The 18,797-nt window shown below is 48.7% G+C and overlaps 1 protein-coding gene across 1 annotated transcript in view; it reads right to left on the bottom strand.

Moving 5' to 3' along the window:
• Positions 1-14,927, bottom strand: part of LOC142881511 (thrombospondin type-1 domain-containing protein 7A-like) — a 77,582-nt gene extending 62,655 nt beyond the window's left edge. The window contains exons 1-6 of the mRNA XM_076015832.1: positions 14,068-14,927; positions 10,635-10,883; positions 9,926-10,110; positions 6,179-6,247; positions 3,614-3,769; positions 1,847-2,050 (exon numbers count right to left, since the gene is read on the bottom strand). Of these exons, the coding sequence (XP_075871947.1) occupies positions 1,847-2,050; positions 3,614-3,769; positions 6,179-6,247; positions 9,926-10,110; positions 10,635-10,883; positions 14,068-14,927 (1,723 nt within the window). The remainder of the gene's footprint in view (positions 1-1,846; positions 2,051-3,613; positions 3,770-6,178; positions 6,248-9,925; positions 10,111-10,634; positions 10,884-14,067) is intronic.
• Positions 14,928-18,797: the final 3,870 nt, after the last annotated feature.

The raw sequence follows: 18,797 nt of genomic DNA on the forward strand, positions 1-18,797 counted from the left end.
GCTGGGAATCATGAATGAACAGAGAAGTTTAAAAAAAAAGAAAGAAATAAAAAAGTTTCTGGTGCGCTGTGGCGTAGCGGGCGGGAATAGCAATAATGTCTGCATCGACCTTCACCGCTCAACGCTCTGTGGCGTCGTTCATTTCAGGGCAGCAACACAGCGGCGGCGGCAGCGACGGGAAAAATGTGGAGCTGACACTGCAGTGAGAAATCTGTGAGGCGAGAAAAAAAGCAAAGCCAAGCCAGCCAATCAATTTTCATCAGACGAGCGAGCGGGGAGGAGGTGTGCGTGTGTGTGTGTGTGTGTGTGTGTGTGTGTGTGTTCACACTGGTCTGTGTGTGTTTGTCTTATCAATCAACCAAAGTCAAGCGGAAAGGAAAAGAAAACAGGTCGGGCTTCACGTTTAAATCACCTCCAGATTGACTGGGAACTGCCGCCGCCGCCAACTGTGATTTGTGGGCGTCGGCCTGAACTGAACTGATTCGTGTCGGTTTAAGGGAAACATTAAACGACGTACAGGAGCATAGAATGGAGACTGTTTGTTTGTTTTGAGCAATGTACACACAGTCGAAAGGCCCAGCAACTGAATTAGAAGCAATAATAGATCCAGACCACCTGAGGTCCAGACCACCTGAGATCCAGACCACCTGAGGTCCAGACCACCTGAGATCCAGACCACCTGAGATCCAGACCACCTGAGATCCAGACCTGCTGAGATTCAGACCTGCTGAGATCCAGACCTGCTGAGATCCAGACCTGCTGAGATCCAGACCTGCTGAGTTTCAGTCACTTCAGCTGAGTCTCTGGAAATACCTTAAATGCACATTCTGAAGATAATCATGCCAGAAAATGTATGGAAAAATAATCATAATGAAAAAACAAACTTTCCTCTGACTGGCTAAACACTTTAAACTCTGTCTTGAAGTATATTTTTTCCTTTTGGAAACAGAGCTAAAAGATCTGAGAACTTTGAAAAGTCAGCTAAAAACTCGTCTTGACATTTTGAGGAAACTCCATCAGTGCAAGCAGCGGGCAGAGGTCTGAGGAGCATGTCCACCTCGCTGACCCTGATGATAAAGAGGAGTGGCCGCTGTTAAAAGTTGGGAGGTTGAGGGCCGGTGGGAGGATTGATTTGACTTAGAAGCAGCAGAGGTTTAATTGTGCATACAGGGATAGAGAGAGAAAGAGAGAGAGGCTAAGATGAAACAGACAGCCGAGAGAGAAGAGGAGCGGCGAGATGGCGAGGTATCAGCAAATGGGAGGGGTCGAGAAGGGAGGAGGGGAGTACCTGATTATGACTGACAGACGGCTGCTTGGGAGTCCATCCATCCTCCCATCCATCTATCAATTCGTCCATCCTACCATTCATCGACCCAACCTCACATCCCTCCATCCATCCATCCATCCATCCCAACTTCTCTTGCACTCAAGGTTCACAGGGTTTGCTGGTCCCAATCATAGCAGCTTCAGGTTGAAGGCAGGTTTACAGCCTGGACAGGTCGCCGGTTTTATCGCATGGTCACAAAGAAAGGACCTGAACCTGGGAATTGAATCCACAACCTTTGAAAGCCAGAAGCTGTGAGGGATATAAGAAGCAGCATCCACTGAGAAAAGATGGTTCGCCATGGTTCTTTGTTTCTGCCATTGATTGGTGGTCCAGCTGATAAACCATCACTACAGCGGCAACCTCCCTCATATCAATCAATCAATCAATCAATCAATCAATCAATCAATCAATCAATCAATCAAACGAGAACTGCCCAAACACGTGAATGTACACAAGGACTTTACAAAAATCATTGTATATGCAGACGACTCTGTGCTGTATGTTTCCCTCCTTCCTTACCACTGCTGTTGACACAGCGGACCTGGGCCAGCTGAGTCCCGGGGCCACACGGCTTCTCCTCACTTGGGACGCACTGGTCCAGTCCCACCAGCTGCCAGTCAAAGCAGCTGGGCTCGTCACAGGCCACCGCCTCAACCAGGTGGGGGCAGTTCTCGGGCCCCCCCGTCGGCTCGTTGATGATCCGCCGCTTCCTCAGCTTGAAACCTGCGGCCAAAAGAAACAACGGGCCAGGAGTGAGTCGACGTGCAGAAACGTGGAGGGAGGAACAGAGCGTGCCGGGGGAAGGATGGCGAAGGACCAAATACACTCTTTAAAGTCGAATTATCCCCCACATTTACATAATAATTGCAGCGACTCACCCTGTGGAATGAATAAAAATACATTAATTCATGCAGCAGGACTTGACTTTCATGAGTTTCCACTGGATGGATCCTGGCAGCATTCTTCAGATGCGTCTCTTTATTTCTTTCAGACCTTTTCAATGCTTCCTCACTGGGACAAAACTTGACTTATTGACATGCTGGGGTTAAAAGTAGACCCACCTGACCGACACAAACACATCCATCTTTATTAATATCATCGCTAGGATTTTAGCCCGGAGCATTTTTTAAAAAAAATTTTTATTTAGTTTGGAGTTGTTTTATTTCCACTTTGCCCTGCTGAACTTTTAACTGAAAATAAGTGCGGATTTTCAGCTGGAATCTAATATTGCTGCAGAGAGGCAGCGCTAATTAGCCGGTTTCGGTTTGATGGCTAACTCACTGGCAGCTCGTTAATACTAATTGAATTTTGCAGATTTGTAAGAAGGAAAAAAAAACAACAAAAAAAAAACAGTGGTTCTCCGCCCGTCTTCTCCTTCCTCTCCTCCTCTACCGGAGTCTCTTTTGCGTCTATTGAGGCGTCAGACTCTCAGCGCAACGTATGAAATCACCCTGTGGCATGTTTTTTTTAACCGCCTCATTGAACACGTTTGAAACCTGGCGGCGCTTCCGCACACGCCATGTGGCGGCTGCTGCAAATGCATCACTTAGACAAACACACACACACACACACACGCAGAAGTGTGGGAAGGTGGGCGTGGCTTAGCTTAGTTTACGTCTCGTAACGACCCGCGGACTGACAGATTTATGGCGTCGGCAGTAATCTTTACTAATAAAATCACTTCAGTTGCAGTTCCGCGCATCCCGAATGTGTTTTTTTTTGTTGCTTTTTTCTGTCCTCTGCATGGTTTCTTGAATTTATTAATATTTTGGATGGGAGCTTTGGCACGCGGCCAGTCGATGGTTTCTGCTCATCTGCATCAATCCTCTGATTCCCCGCACAAGACGTTCCGACCGCTCCCAGAAACACCAATCAATGAATGCGCCTATACGGAGAGCATGAAGGCGTTCATCGCGCTGCTGCGCTACGCTTTGCGACGTTCACTTGGAGCTGCACCATCGACTTTGCAGTCTGGCCAGGAACCTTATGATGTAAAACCTTGTAGGAGCATTTTGTTACACAGGCGGCCAGATTCCTCAGAGTGTCAGCCTGGTATTTTTTATTTTTTATTTATTTATTTTAAAGCAGAGAAGAAATAAATAAACAGACGTGGGCTGAATGAAGATTCCTAAATATTTATCGGGATGTCATGAGGTTAAATATGCCGTCGACTGAAGTTGAATTTTTGAACAGACCAACAATATGAAAGAAAAAAAAAACAACAACATCAGCAGCGAGGGAGGCGTGTTAGCGTGAGTGACAGGCGCCGCTGAGGGCGCGACCCACCTTTTTTCCCCGCCTGGTCGTCGCAGTTCTCGAAGGTGCAGGGTCCCCAGGCGCCCCAGGGAGACACCTGGCAGTCGATGGGGCAGGGGACCTGGCAGAGCTGCGAGGTGTTGGGGACGGGACCCTGGCACAGCCGGTTCTCCACCGGCCGCGACGCTTCAGAGCAGAGCAGAGCGGGAGGAGAGGAGAGGAGCAAAGTCAGGCGCAGATGGAAAACAAAAACCTGCTCCGCTTCCTGTGCTATTCCGGTCCCGGGGCGTTAGAACCGAGGGAGTTGCGGGGGTCGCGGCAGTAGGGTGAGGGGAGGAGGGGACGGCTTATTTTGCTTTTATTCCCGGCAGTTTGCATCCCTGTAGAGACCGGAGCTGCAAGGCGGTGGAGGAGGCAGGGGGGAAAAAAAAAAAAACAAGATCAAGAAAACAGAGCTGTGAAGCCGACACGTTATCCCTTTGTTTGGTGCGTTGCCTCCCTGTTAGCGTGTCAGAATGATGAATTAGCAACGATTATCTCGCCTCGCCTCGCCTCGCCTCGCCGCGCCTCGCCTTGCTAGGAACGTGAAGCGCGGTGGAGCTCTGCCCGGTGACTGTTGGCGCAGACAGAAAGGAGCACGCGGGCGCTTTGAGGTGCGACAACGTCTCTGTGGGTGTTTCATTCCAGGAGGTGAACGATCCTTAGACGGTCGTTTTCAGGACACGACAGGTAAGAGAAAGTCCGTCTGAGTTCCCCTCCGTGGAACTTTGTTGGGATAAAAAAAAAAAAAAGGGGAAGACGTAATCGCAGCGCCCGGCTGACAGCGGAGCAGCTGAACACGGTGGCGATAAGCAAATGTGATGTCTGGACTTTGTAAAGGCCGACAACAGTTCATGCATTTATTCATTTAAACAATGTTTGTACTTTTATTTTTATTTTATTTTTTTATCAGTTAGTGGCAAAGTGTGGATATATCTGTATGTTTGCCTTCCTTTAATGATGCTGGAGAGAAGATAAGATTAGAAAGTAGTGGCACTAGAAAGGAAATAAAATAATGTCTAACCACCATTTGTGCTGATATTGGCCTTTAAGAAATAATGCAAAATAATATTGATCTTGTCAAATAATAAGGGATTGAATTGATTGAAGACGCTGGCCAAACATTATTCCTCCAGGGATGAAGTTAGCTGGCGGGAAGTCGCTTCACATCATAGCTCACACCATAAGCGTGGAGGCGAGCTCGTCAACAGCTTTCTACAAGAGTAATTAAGATTCAATTCCCACTAAAACAATACATGTCATGTAATTCGTTGTGGTTTCAGAGAGTTGAAGTTTACCTTTAGCTTGCTTGGAGCAATGCTAGCTGTTTCCTCGCGGCTAACAGTTCAACATGGCGCTGCCTAGCAATTAAAGAAAGCTGTAGCTGCAAGACTTCATCTACTGCCAACTTGCCAAAGGCCTAAAACATCATAAATCTGCAGGTGACAAAGCAAAGAGCTCGTGCTAACGACTCGTAACAGGTCGGACACTTTGATTTTGCCGCAAAAACACAAAAACGTAAATCCAAGCGTCTCCTGGACCTGAAGCAGCGCTGCATTTCCTGCACCGCCGCTGCCGCTAATGGGACAACAGAGAGCCTTAAAGTCTGACGCGGTCGGGGAGGCAGCGGCGCCGTTCCTTCAGAACTGTACACGGGGAAGGCTTTTTGAAATGCAAAATGCTTAATTCCTCTTACAAATACACGGCGAGTCGAGCGCTTTGAGTTTGCTGAGCCGCTGCTAATCCACGTCTTAATGAGGGGAAACTACGCCGCCTTCTATCCGCCGACATCAACTCCGTTTGGCAAAACAGACTCAAGGACCAGCGGAGCATCTCCTCTCTGAAGGCACCGCTCTTTGTATCCTCCTCTGTTCGTTTCATATTTGACGCTCCCTGGTGGCTTCGTTCTGCTTTTGTGCTAAAGCAATGACAGAGGAGTTCAAAAAGAAAAAAATCCCCCATGGAAGCGTGGCTTAGCGTCTCACAGTGCCTCGCATCTCGGCATCCACATTCTGTTTGTCGGGAGCAAAGTCTCCAACACCGAACCTTCAAAAGCTTTGGCTTCTCTGCCCAATGTTGGGTTTTTTTTTTTTCTTTCTTCTTCTTCTTTTTTTACTCTTTCATGGTGGACCGGAGACCTTAGTGGTCATGCTAATCATCCCAAAATTGTTTACTGCAACATCGCCAAAGCATCACAACCAGATATGAAGCGTTGTTGTTATGTGTCTATGTGAAGAAGATATGAAAAGATGTTTTTATATGTTCTTCTTATATAGGTTTTTTTTACATCTTCTCCTTGGATAACAAAAAGATATAAGCAGAAAAAACAAACAAACATTAGTTCCGGTCAAGGGGGCGGAAAAGCGAGGAGAGAAAGAGGAGCAACAGAAAAAGAACGGAGAGAAAAAAAAAAAAGGTAAGATGACAACACGATTAAATGGAGTGAATGGAGAGAGGAGGAGATGAAATAGGAGGACGAGAATCTGTAGGGTGGAAGAGGGAAGGAACGAGGGAAAAGGGGCGGAGCTGAGGGTACGGTCGGAGGGTGGGACCTACCTGTGATCTGGAAGGTGATGGAGAGGAGGGGGGGGACACTAGGCTTCTGCTGTCTCTGGGTCTGACCCGCTGCAAGGACAGGGCCGGAGACACAGCTATTAGCTACACACATACATACACACTCACACACTCACACACAGAAATACACTTCTACCAGGCTAACACAACGCAAGCGCAGGAGACAAGGAAAGAAAGACACAGCAGCAGCAGCAGCAGCAGCAGCAGCTGCACACACAGAGAAGCTAAAGAAATAACAATCTTTTAAATGAAATAATGTTCAATGTTCAATGTCAAAGGTCAAGCTGGATTATTTGGAGTGAGGCCTGTGACACTGATGACCCTAACTTTACTCACTTTTTAACATCAGGGGAACGTGGTGTTTAATAAAGGCCCTGAACTAAAACCAACTTGATTGATTTTTATCAATAGCCAATTTTTTTCTCGCGTCTACATGAACGGCCAAGGAAACGGATGACAATTGGAGGCCAAACATCAAGAAGGGAGCTCCTCCTCACGGGAAACAGCTGATCTCCTACTGCTGTCACATGACCTGGCATCAGCTTACTAGCTGCTTCTTCAGAAAGACCAGGCCTGCGCTGTTCACTTGTCTGAGCCAACGACTTCCTGAGGTGCAGGAAGCTTGAAGGAGCCACTCCCCCCCCCCCCCCCCCCCCCCCCCCCAGCATCAGCAGCACGGCCAGGAAAGGAATCCTGCAGTGAGGAGATAAGAACTAACGTGCACGCGTGCACCGGCCGCTGTGCGACGCTTCTCACGCAAATGGCGGCAAGTCACGCACGGCTAATGCATTAGCATTAGCATTAGTATTAGCAGAGAGTCTTCAAGCTGCAGCTTTCAGGTGTGTCGTCGCAGGTCCTGAAGTTTCCTGCAGACCTGATTGGTGGAATGGAAGGATTGTTGTGTGTGTGTGTGTGTGTGTGTTGACTCGGAGCGTCTCTCAGCAGTCTGGACATCTTTGGCCCCGCCCCCCTTCTTAAAACTCTGTCACGCTCCCTGGCGCCCTCAGCCCGGACTAATGCCTTTAGCAGCCGCTTTAAGAGGGCAGCTTTGACTCTGAGCCGGTCTGACGAGTGTCAGGGGGCGGCGGCCTTTCACACTAGTGACCGTCAACAAGTCACAGCAGGAAACGCGAGCTGACAAATCCCTGCGAATCGATGGCGGCGAGTCTTTCAAAACATTTTTTTTTTTACAAAGTCCACTCAGACGTTTGGCCGGAAAACTCAAAAGGTTTTCGTGCAGCAACGCTTCGAGGTCAAATGTGTTAAAGTGTGAAGGCTCAGAAGATTCACTCTCAGCCCTGCACGACCCACTGGGTCTCCAGAACGCAGCGCACGAGCCCTCTGTTTGCAGCTGAAACTGGTTCTTCCACACGTTTGGCGAGGGGACAAAAGAATGCAAGACCCGCTGACGGACTTCAGGTGATTCTGCTGCAGGTGAGTCTCAGGAAGTGCTTTCTTTATTCATTCTTTTACCCCCGAGTCTCAATCTCTGGTTTACGGGCTCGAAGAAGGACGACCGCTGCGATCGTAGACAACGCGAGAGAGAAGATCGGAGAGGACAGCGGAGATGCGGGACACGTGTAGAGACGAGTGGACACGAAAAGACAGAAGCTCGTCCTCGGATCCCCAAAGAACCAGACAGCTTTAAAAAAAAATAAAATAAAGAAAAACACTCAGAACAAACAGTCCTCTGAGCTGGAAAAAAAATGCAAGTGCTTTGCAATATTTAATGCAAATGTAATGGTTCTAAGTAATAAAGCTGAAAGTATGACGCCAAGTTAATAATTTACACCCTAAAAAATATTGGGAGGAGTGGCTGACGACATTTAATCAATCCGAACCATCCATTAAAGTTGCATTTAGGGTGTGTGAGGGCTTTTCAGCACTGCTGCACTGCGGAGAGGTGATCTGCATGTAGCGGTGGTGGAGATTCAGGTCTTTATCGTTAGTCCAGCTGCATCTTAAGGTGATGCCAAGCAGAGCGAGACCTGAGGAGTAAACACATCCCGCTCCTCACTGCTTGGTTCACCTTGAGTTTGCAAAAACATAAAAAAAGAAAAAGAAAAAAGGAAAAAAAAAGACAAGGAAATGAGGCACTCAGGCTAATGAAGGAAGACAGTGAAGAAGAAAATCCAGGGTCTTTAAAATGTTGTTGTTGCTGCTGCTGCTGCTGCTGCTGCTGCTGCTGCTCACAGACTCAACTGCAGGCAGGCTGCATCTCATAACAATAGAAAATAATAACAATAATAATAATAATAATAATAAGAAGAAGAAGAAGAAGAAGAAGAAGAAGAAGAAGAAGAAAAAATTGTGCTGTTTTTTTTGTATTTTGTAAAAAATAAATAAATAATTACATTTTCAAAAAAACAAAAACCAAACTTCAATTAAGAAGATCAGCCTGAGTGACTTTAAGCCTCAGAGAATAAACCCTTCGTCTCCGATGGACACGGAAACTCTGCAACACAATAAATCCCTTTAATATACTGACCGCTGGTAAATCATATCACAGTGGGAGGGAGGCGGGGGTGGGGGGGGTGGGGTAGGGGTAAATAAATAGGTTTAAAGACAGAGTATTTACTGTCAAATGGCGCAGATGTTCAAAGGTCGGCACGCAGACGGATTTACACAACATAGTTCAAGTGACCCACTTCTGATTATTATCATTTTTTTTTTTTTTATCCCCCCCGTTATCCCGGGTATGTTACATGAACATGAAGAAAATATAATACAGTTGGGGTCAGAGTCATGAATCTGACGTGGCCCACCGTACAGTCAAGCTTCGCCCGGCACCTTTGGCAACAGGAAGAGGTGGAAATGGACTGATGGCACATTTCACTGGAGGAACACTGAAGCAACGCAGCGGCAAACAGCTACAGCATTCCGACCGCGCCCACGAGGAAGCGAACCGTCAGGCGACCAGATGATTCAAAGGGTGCGGTCCGTAAAACCCTCGCCATCTGGTGTCCGGATTTTAGATCGCAGCGCTCATTCGCCGGCCCTCCCTCTGCCGAGCTCGCCAGTGAACTACGGTGGCCTGTGCACACAAACCTGGACACCTGAATTCCACCTTCTTCTTTGCAGATTCATTTGAAGACGCGAACCTTCACCCTCAATAAGAAACGCACTCTCAGGCGGGCTGAATTGTCCATCTGGGGCTTCCTTAGAAATATGCAAGATGGCAGCCAACTGGGAGCAAGACCCTTACTGCGATATGTATATTCTCTTATATATACATGTATGTATATATACATGTACATACATGGTATGAGAACCTTTCTTACGGTTCGGAAAACAAATTGCTTTTATACCTCTGCGGGTATCCACTTTTATTAATGTATTCATGGGCAGCATTTTAAGCTTTTACCAATATAAAAATCCTAAATCAAGCCAAATTCTACACACTGGACCTTTAATCACAGAGGCCAACATCTTCTGAGCGGATCCTCAGCTGTTAAAACAAAACAAAACAAAATACAGCCCTCACAGACACGACGGCAGTTGGCCGGTCGGGGGCAGCGGCTAAACCAGCTGCATCAGGTCGAAAGGCGGGGCTACGGCCTGGACCAGTCACTCAAGAGAGACAATCATCCCACATTGGACACGGACACCATCAGCAGGTGGTAAAGGCGCAGGTCACACGGACACGGGGAACAAGCCCACTGCATGCCGACGGGATTCAGCTGCGGGAATCAAACTCGCAACCCTCACGTCGACGTTTGCGCTTCCCACCTTTGTCTTTCTCCCGCAGGTCGCTGAGGTACTGCAGCAGTTCGGCGTTGGCCTGGACGCAGTAGACCTCCCGGGTCTGCAGGCCGCCGCCACACAGCCCAGTCAGGTTGCTGCGCCGACGGTCCTGCTGGCTCAGCAGCAGGTCGATGCGGCAGTCACTCCACTCGGTCGTCCTCCAGGTGAACCTGGCCAGGTTAGGGGGGAGAGAGACGTCGCGCTAACGTGCAGGACAACTACAGTCGCATGGGAACGGTTGGCTATATGTCTGGAAATATCACACGGGAACGCAGGTTTACAACAACGCTTCAGGGATGTTGAAAGGATCCTCATCACGTTTGAGCTCAGAAAATTCAAAATATTACTTTGGAAGTCTGAGGAAATTTCGGAAATTAGAAAACTGCTCCCTTTTTCTTTTTTTTTAAATTGTACATTTCAACTCCTGATTACTGAACGGGGTTGTTTATTTTAACATCTGTCATTTTTCTGGATAATTAACCTTGTTGAACAGCTGCTGGCTAAGCATTAATACAAGTGTTCAGTAGAGAAAAAAATCTTTCATAAGACTGAGATCAATTGGACCCAAAAATCACAAAAAACTCACTGTGCAACGATTAAAATGAATGAATGAAAGTCTTTGTGGGTTGTGTTTCTTCTGTGTGTGTGTGTGTGTGTGTGTGTGTGTGTGAGTGTATAGAGAATATCGACTCACGCGGTGCAGGGTGGGACGCCCTCGCCTACTGGCTCGCAGGGCTCCACCTCCTCCAGCGGTGGACACTCCTCCCCCTCGCCGACGGGGAACTGCAGCACCTGCCTGCCGCGGGTTCGATTCCCTCGGGGCGAGTCGGCGTCGGCGCAGGCCTTGGAGCAGGACCCCCACTGCACCCAGTCGGTCAGCTGACAGTCTTTGGGCAGGACGCAGGACTGGACGGTCAGCGGCAGCTCCCGTTGGCTGCACAAGCTGCGAGGGGGCGGAGAGGAAGGAGGAGATAAGGAGTCGACTGGTCGCTGCTCAGAACTGAAAACAGGTTTTCCTGACCCTCGTGCCTCCACACTAGCAGCATCACCTGTTTACACAAAAAGCCAATAGGGGAAATTGTTTGTGAAGGGGGAGGGCCCTTCAAAATAAAACTTGGAATGTGTTTGGATGAAGCCTTCCCGTCAATCACATACACGGCTAGACAGATCAAATCAATCAAGTTTTTCTTCACTCCAAAAACCACCTGCTGGAGTGACAAGAAGCTACTTCCTCTTTTGTTACTGGGGACTCTCAATGGTTTGTAAAATACATTCTGAAGCCACGGCGAATAAACCTCAGCTACGGCCGCAACTTCATTGCAATTTTTCACCCAGTCCATCATCACCTGGCTCCCCGGGGCCAAGGACGAGGAGGCCGAGCTGCAGCGGGTGACCCGCTCAGCAGAAAGGGGGACCGGCTGTCCGCTGCCCTCCCTCAAGGCCCTTCATGATTGCAGGGCACTGAGGAGGGTACGGAGGATCAGGATTAGGACCTAACCCTAACCCTAACCCTAACCGCAGACCAGGAAGGAGCAGTACAAGTACTTGTGCTTTTCTAAGTCTGGGTAGGCCAGCAGAGAAGGCCTACCCGCTTCTCCTTCATCCGGCCAAACACCGAATCAGGAGAAATCCGCCGTGGCTCCGGCCGAGTCGCTTTCCCCCCCCCCGACTCGCTCCGGACGTTTTTGCCCCGGAGGCGCCGCAGCTGGCGAGCTATTAGCGCTAATTATGGCGCTGCTTCATTTAGAAACCTCTCATTTAGGTGTTGCCACCGCTCGCCACCTCCGGCGGTTTTCGGGCTTCAGCCGGATGGTGCGAGTCCGTGTTGTGTGCGTTTTTGTGTCCCCGCGTTCTCGCCACCCTTGCAGATTGAAATGTGGTTGCGCTCTCTGACGCGAGGCGCTCGGGCAACGGCAGGAGGGTTTTTTTTTTGTTTTGTTTTTTTTCGCGTGGCAAACAAATTTTAACATCACGACTCATTTGGCGCCGAAAGAGCCGAGCGAGGAGTGGAAATGGGGGCGGAGACTCGAGGAGGGGACGATGGTTCCACTTTCTGAATAGGATATAAACTACTTGAGTTTTTTTTTTTTTTTAAAGCCACTTAATGCCGAAGCCATTGACCCATTTTTTCACTGCATTCTCATTCTTTGAGGTTTTTTTTTTTTTCTTCTTTTTTTGCACTTGTTATGTGCTTGCCAATGCATATTTTCTCTTTTTTTTTTTTTTTTTTTAATAAAGATTTTAGAACTGCAAGGGGTGAAAAAGAAAGAGAGAAGCAGTCATTATTTCTTCATCTCAGTCACACAGACAGAATGAGGACACAATCGTTGGCTGTTTAAATAAGTCAGATCGTGTCTGGGAAAAAAAAAGAAGACGTTTTCTTTTTTTTTTGCGACCACAGACAACAACGAGCTTCCAGACAAAATCAAGGCAGTGGGTGAAGTTTCCATCGTCCACGCTTCAACTGTTGCAGCCAGCGTGTTAGCGTGCCATTAAAATGGCCTGTGAGCAGAATTTTATTTGGGTCAAGTGATTCTAAAAAATATATAAAACATATATTTCTGTCGCAGCAGTGGAGACTCAGTGAAAGCTATCTTCCCTCAGTGGGCCGTCCAAAAATATGGTTGGTGAAGTCGTGACCCTCTTCCAGGGCGCAGCCACCACAGAGAGTCTTCGAAGAAAAGTTCGATCCAGTTTTATCCAGGCGAGTCAAACTGATGCGAGGGAGGAAAGCGCGGCCTGGTTGGGCCCCGCCGGTGACTGTGGAGAACAGGAAAAGGGCCCGCGAGCAGATGTTCATCAAACAAAATGGGAAATGAGGGGGAGCAAGATTTTTGCGGTGAGCGTCTGTTTCTTCACCGGCGAGTTTGTTCTTCTTCTCTTGAAAGAGGCAAAAAAAAAAACAACTATGAATATTTCAGGACAAGAAATAAACAAGTCAAGGATTAATATTGATGCTCCTGAGGGGGCGTGCGACTTGTTTTTTGGATTTTCTTTTTAAATTTTCTTTCCGCAGTTCCTTCAGAAATATTTGATCCTCGACGCCGCTGTGATGTCATTGCCGGATGAACGGGACGTGTGGGGTGGGGGGGGGACGGGGACGCGTTTGATCAAACCTTGAAGTGGAGTCGTGCCAGACATGTATGGATGTTTGGTCCGCGTGGATAACATAAAAGTCCAGAACTTTGGCTGTTTAAAGAGGCGTTTAGAGTCGCTGAAGAAGAAAGACGAATGTCAACACGGGCTTATACAAACAAACTGTCGCAGGAACCATGAGAGAATCTGCGAAAAGCAAGATTTCTCTCATCCATTGAGAACACCATCAGACCAATCAGTGCCCTTCGAGAGAGAGGAGCCGAGCTACAGACCGCTAGCTGCCGCTAGCAATGTCTGAGTCAGCGTGGATGCTGGCGTGTCTTCACGGCAGACCTTCACAGTGGCCCAAATTTCAAATTTCCTCCAAATGAACTTCTCAGAAGGAGGCCTGCGGTCATCTGATCACAGTTTGATGGACTAAAAAAAAGGTTCAGGATCAAACAAACATCCCAACTCATGCTAATTTTTAGCCTCTCCATCACGACTTCTGCCCCCCCCCGCGACACGCCGTCACTCAAACCCCACAATGTCACAAACAACAGCGACAAAAAAAACAAAAAAAAAAAAACAACAGAGGGAAACAACAAAAACGGCGACGTGAAGTCGTGACTGAGATTGATCTTGTGTCACCAACGCCGTCGTTTGCCACAAACCGTCCCTGAAACTCGACATCAACGGCGTTGTTGCAAGGCAGTCATGCGATAAAGATCTGCGTCGCCTTCCTGACAGCCGGATGAAAGACGGCGCGGAAAAACAAAAAGAAAAAAAGACAAATGCGGCAGCTGGGAGGGCTCTGACGCAACGACGACAACACCTCAATGGCAACGCAACGAAAGTAACACAAGGAGCTTTTAGCAAAACAGACGGATCGACGAGATGGGAGACAGAGCAAAGTAACGCGTTTGTTAAATGAGACGAGCAGATCTTCTCACAGAAACCATGCTGGTCGCACACAACCGCAACTGCAGGGGGGAATAAAAAAAACCAATGAAACTTTATTGTCACATTAGCATGAAAGCGTTGCGGCTCACCTGCGAGACATGGCGCTCCCGTTGCGGTGGATGCAGTCCACATCCCGAGTCTGGTAGCCCACCTGGATATCCCAGAAGGGGCTCTCCTGCCGGTTGAGTCGGTTCCTGGTGCGCTTCTTCTGGATGAGCTCCCGGGTTTCCGGGTCTTTGACCCCGGCCCGCTCCCGGAGCCCCTGGCCTTTGCCTTTCCTGCGCTTGGCCTGGCGCCGAGTCCTGGTCTCCAGCAGGGTGCACGGGTTCCACGATCCCACCCGGAGACTGAACATACCCTCCGGACCTGTGCAAGGCCCAAGTTTGCAGGACTGGAACTCAGTCAGGTTGGGGCAAAGGGAGCCTCCAAAGAGCGGGGGCACCAGGACGCTGCGGACCCGGTTCCTGAGTCCCGTCCCGCAGGTCTTGGAGCAGGAGGTCCATGGGGAGTACTGGGACACGACGCAGTCCTGAGGGCAGGGGATCAAGCAGGCCTGCTCCAGCCGCGGCGTGGGCTCAAAGTACTCGCAGATGACGTCCTCTGCCGGCGAGCCGTCCGCCTTGAGTACGCAGCCCACCTCCCTGGTCTGGATGCCCTCCTCGCCGCCGCCGCTGCACGAGGCCGGACGTTGTGCCCCAAAGGTCCTGGCCGAGACCGGCACGCACTGGTTCCAGGCGCCCAGACTCCAGTCGTACAGATCCTTGTGCCAGTCACACACCCGGAAGCAGTTGCGCTGGTTGGAGGGCCGTTGGCTCTGGTTGCAGTTGGTGTGCAGTGTCGTCCAGCCCTCCACGTGGGCGCACCAGACGGCCCGGCTCTGGCTGCCGCCAGGACCGCAGTCGCTGCCCATGCAGCGCCCCCAGGGACCTGGAAGAAGAACATCAGCCATGGATCAAAGTCAGGAATAATGTGACGCACACACAACCGTTTATCAGGGACTTATTGTTGTTGTTGTTGTTTAGGATTTCTAGTTAAGAAAAACAACAACAAAACAACAATCTGTGACATCTGTGATGTCAAAAAATGCCCTTCGTGACATCACAGAGGGAAGATTTTTAAAGAAATCTGTACTATTGGTGCACACTTTCAGGAAAGTGAAGCAAGCAAGAGAAGCAAAAGACGAATTTCTGCTCCCTCCACTGTCAGGAGAGACACAGAAACAGTTGGGGAAGGTATTTAGTATCATAATGGACCAAAAAAACAACAAAAAAAAACTGTGGGCATCGCATGATTTGGAGGGGGTGGGGAATGGGGGTGTTGTTTCACTTTGTGAATAATACACAACAAACAAGGCCTTTATGGCGGCGGCGCGAATGGACAGGAGTGCCGGCGAAGATCAATGATGCCATTTAGAAACTGTGGTGCCGCTGAAGCAGGGAGCGAGAATCCATATGGAGGAATCAATTAGTCACACTCACATTGTCCTCCGAGGAAAAACAAAGACAAAGTTTGATTGGACTTGTTGACACGTCAAGGGAGAACACCGTGAAGGCACGAGAGGTGACCTGCTCACACACACACACACACACGCACACGCACACACGCACACACACACGCACACACGCGGGTCTGCTTGAACGAGCCTTCATGCTGAGAAGATCACAAAGTGAAAAAAGTTTGTCTTGTCTTGGATGATATATATGCATCTATATATATACACACACACACACACACACACACACACACACACACACACACATATACAGTATATCAGTATATACATATATGTACATGCATGCAAAAAGATGAGAGAGGTCTGTAATGTTCATCATAGTACACTTCAACAGTGAGAGACAGAATGTAAACAGGAACTGTTTCAGCAAATAAGTATTTGATCAGTACCACCAGTTCACCTCAGTACTGTAATGTAATGTAACCCCTGGTTGGCAACGGCAGAGGTCAAACACACTGTCGCTGGTGTTTGTGGCCCACTCTTCCATGCAGATCTTCTCAGGAGCTGTGATGTTTTGAGGCTGTTGCTGGGCAACAAAGACTTTAAACTCCCCCCATAGATTCTCTATTGGATCGAGGTCTGGAGACTGGCTAGGCCACTCCGCAACTGTGAAATGGGATTATTGTCACGCTGGCAGATCCAGCCACGCTTCATCCTCAATGCTCCCACTGATGGACGGAGGTGTTTGGCCTAAATCTCACCGCCATTGGCCCCATTCATCCTTTCCTTGATACGGATCCGTCGTCCTGTCCCCTTTGCAGAAAGGCAGCCCCAAATCATATTGTTTTCACCCCCGTGCTTCACAGTGGCTTTGGTTGTTTCTTGGGATGCAATTCAGAATTCTTCCCCGTCCAAAGATGGCGAGCGGCGTTGATCCCAAAGAGTTCCATTTTGGTCTCATCTGACCACATGACATCCTCCCAGTCCTCCTCCGGACCGTCCAGATGGTCTCTGGAAAACTACTAAAACCCTGGTTACTGTGGTCCCAGCTCTCTTCAGGTCATTGACCCGTTCCCCCCTTGTAGTTCTGGACTGTTTCCTCCCCCTCTTCTCAAGATCAGTTGTACCCCACGAGCTGAGATCTTGCATGGAGCCAAGGGTTGAGGGAGATTGTCAGTAATCTGCTTTTTATTGCATATTCTCATAATTGATCTCTTCTCAGCAAGCTGACTGCCTGTTGCAGACTGGCTCATTCAAGTCTTGTGATGGTGTGCAATCTTGTCCCTTTGGTCTTGGCCATGGTGGAGAGGTTGCGGTCGGACTGTTTAAGGGTGTAGAAAGGTGTCTTCGAGACAGATGACATGTTCAATGCCATTAATACAGGTAATGAGTGGAGGATAGGAGAGCTTCTTCATGAAGAAGCAACAGGATTCTTGCTTGTTTGTCGGTGCTGAATGATAATTCTGTGCACCATTATACAAAATACATTCTTTACAAATCATACCATGTGATTTCCTTGATTATTATTTATTTATTTATTTTTTTTACTTTCTGTCTCTCACCGTTGAAGTGAACCCATCATGAAAATTACAGACCTCTCATCTTTTTCAGCGGGACAACTTGCAGAATCGGTGGCTGCCAAATACTTTTTTGCCCCACTGTGTGTGTGTGTGTGTGTGTGTGTGTGTGTGTGTGTGCATACATACATCTATAAATCACCATTGCTCTCTTTGGTGCCCTGTTCACCTCATAAACAATAAAGAGCCACCAGGTGTTTTCCCTGGAGGCGACATAAATGCAGCTGATCAGGAGGATGAGAGGGGACGGCGACACAATTCACAGTCGCCTGGAGTCGTTTGTCCCCTTTCATTCTCCAGCCTCCAGCGGCTCCAGAAGGCCGCCGCTGCCCTTTGCTAGAACTTTGATTTGTCGCGGCATAAAATTCGGTGGCCAGCCGGCAGCAGGAGGAGCCGAGGAGCTCGCCAGCGGCCGCGATGAGACGGCGTCAGCCTCCGCAGAGTCTCGCAGGAAAAAACAGCTGCTTACACACAACTTGACGCGGCGAAACCCACACGCGGCGCCGTACAAGCGGCTCAAATGGCGCCGACAGCATGAATAATTCAGCCGCAGCGTGATGACTCGTCAGCGGCAGGTGGAGCCGGCTGGGAGAACGAGGGGAGAAAACGCTCAGCGCTTCACTGCACGAGAGCCCTTTGGATGAGCGGAAGCTGCAGTTTTCAATCTTCACCGGTGCTTTGTCAGCCACCGTCCACGACACATGCAACCATTTCTACCGCTTCCAGGGAGCCGACGACGAGTTCGAACGTCGATATTGGACATTGGTTTCCATCTACAAAGGTCCTGAGTCAAACAAGATTCCCTTTTGGTAAAAGGGAAGAGGGAAAGTAAGAGTGAACGATAAATATCGGGCCGATATTAGGAATTACCGATAATAATACCGATGAATCCGATATTGTTAAAAATAGCTCTACAAAAGCTCCGGTCAAGATTTCGTAGATTGCCAGTGCTGTGCTATAGTTGGGTGAGGGTGAGCAAATCAAGCGTTCCCTTTCTCCATGGACATCCTGTCTGTGCCGCTATTGGGGCGTGGTTTTCCCTAAAACCTCCTAGAAAAAAAAAAAAAAAAAAAATCGAGCGTTTGACACCAAACATGGCGTGGATTGTGTCGGACTACTGAGCCACGTCTGAAGAAGACATTTCGCGTGCTATTAGCAACAAATATTTCACGAGGCGGACAAATGTCAGGTTTCACCACAAACCTCAAAGGCCACCTCAAAAACCAGCATGGCCACGACGGTGCCAAGAGCCTACGAAGATGCTAGCACCGCTAAAGAAGCTGCGGCGAAGGTTGATAAATGCAAAACGTTTGCCATAGACGCCCCGAGGGCTGAAGGTGGAGAACCAGCCCTTCACCATCGTTGAAGATGAGGGCTTCTGTCGGCGAGTAATCCACTCGGAGCCACGGTTTGTACTTCCGAGCCGCCGCCGCCGCTATTTTTCGGATGTGTGTTTGCTAGCAAGATACGAAGCGATCGCGGCAATAAGGACAGAAGCTTCAGTACTGACTCGTGGACATGTGATTGTTAGCCCTGTAAGCTTGCCATGTCTGACAGTGCATTGGCTGGATAATACAAAAATACACCTTTCAGTTTGTTTAGCCAGACATGTCTGAAGAGATCCAAGTGTCAGTTGTGCATCTATACTGTATTTTGTATTGATTAAGAATACAATGAACTATTTCAGTTTGCAGCACTTGTTAATGCACTTTTTGAATCCTTATGCAGAAGAGTTTATGGACTCTGAGAGGCCTTGATTTGCCATGTGCATCCAGTGCTCATTCTTATG

Source organism: Nelusetta ayraudi, unplaced genomic scaffold (assembly GCF_046127955.1).
Source record: "Nelusetta ayraudi isolate G7.1 ecotype Tasmania unplaced genomic scaffold, CSIRO-AGI_Nayr_v1 ptg000198l, whole genome shotgun sequence".
Taxonomy (NCBI): Eukaryota; Metazoa; Chordata; class Actinopteri; order Tetraodontiformes; family Monacanthidae; genus Nelusetta; species Nelusetta ayraudi.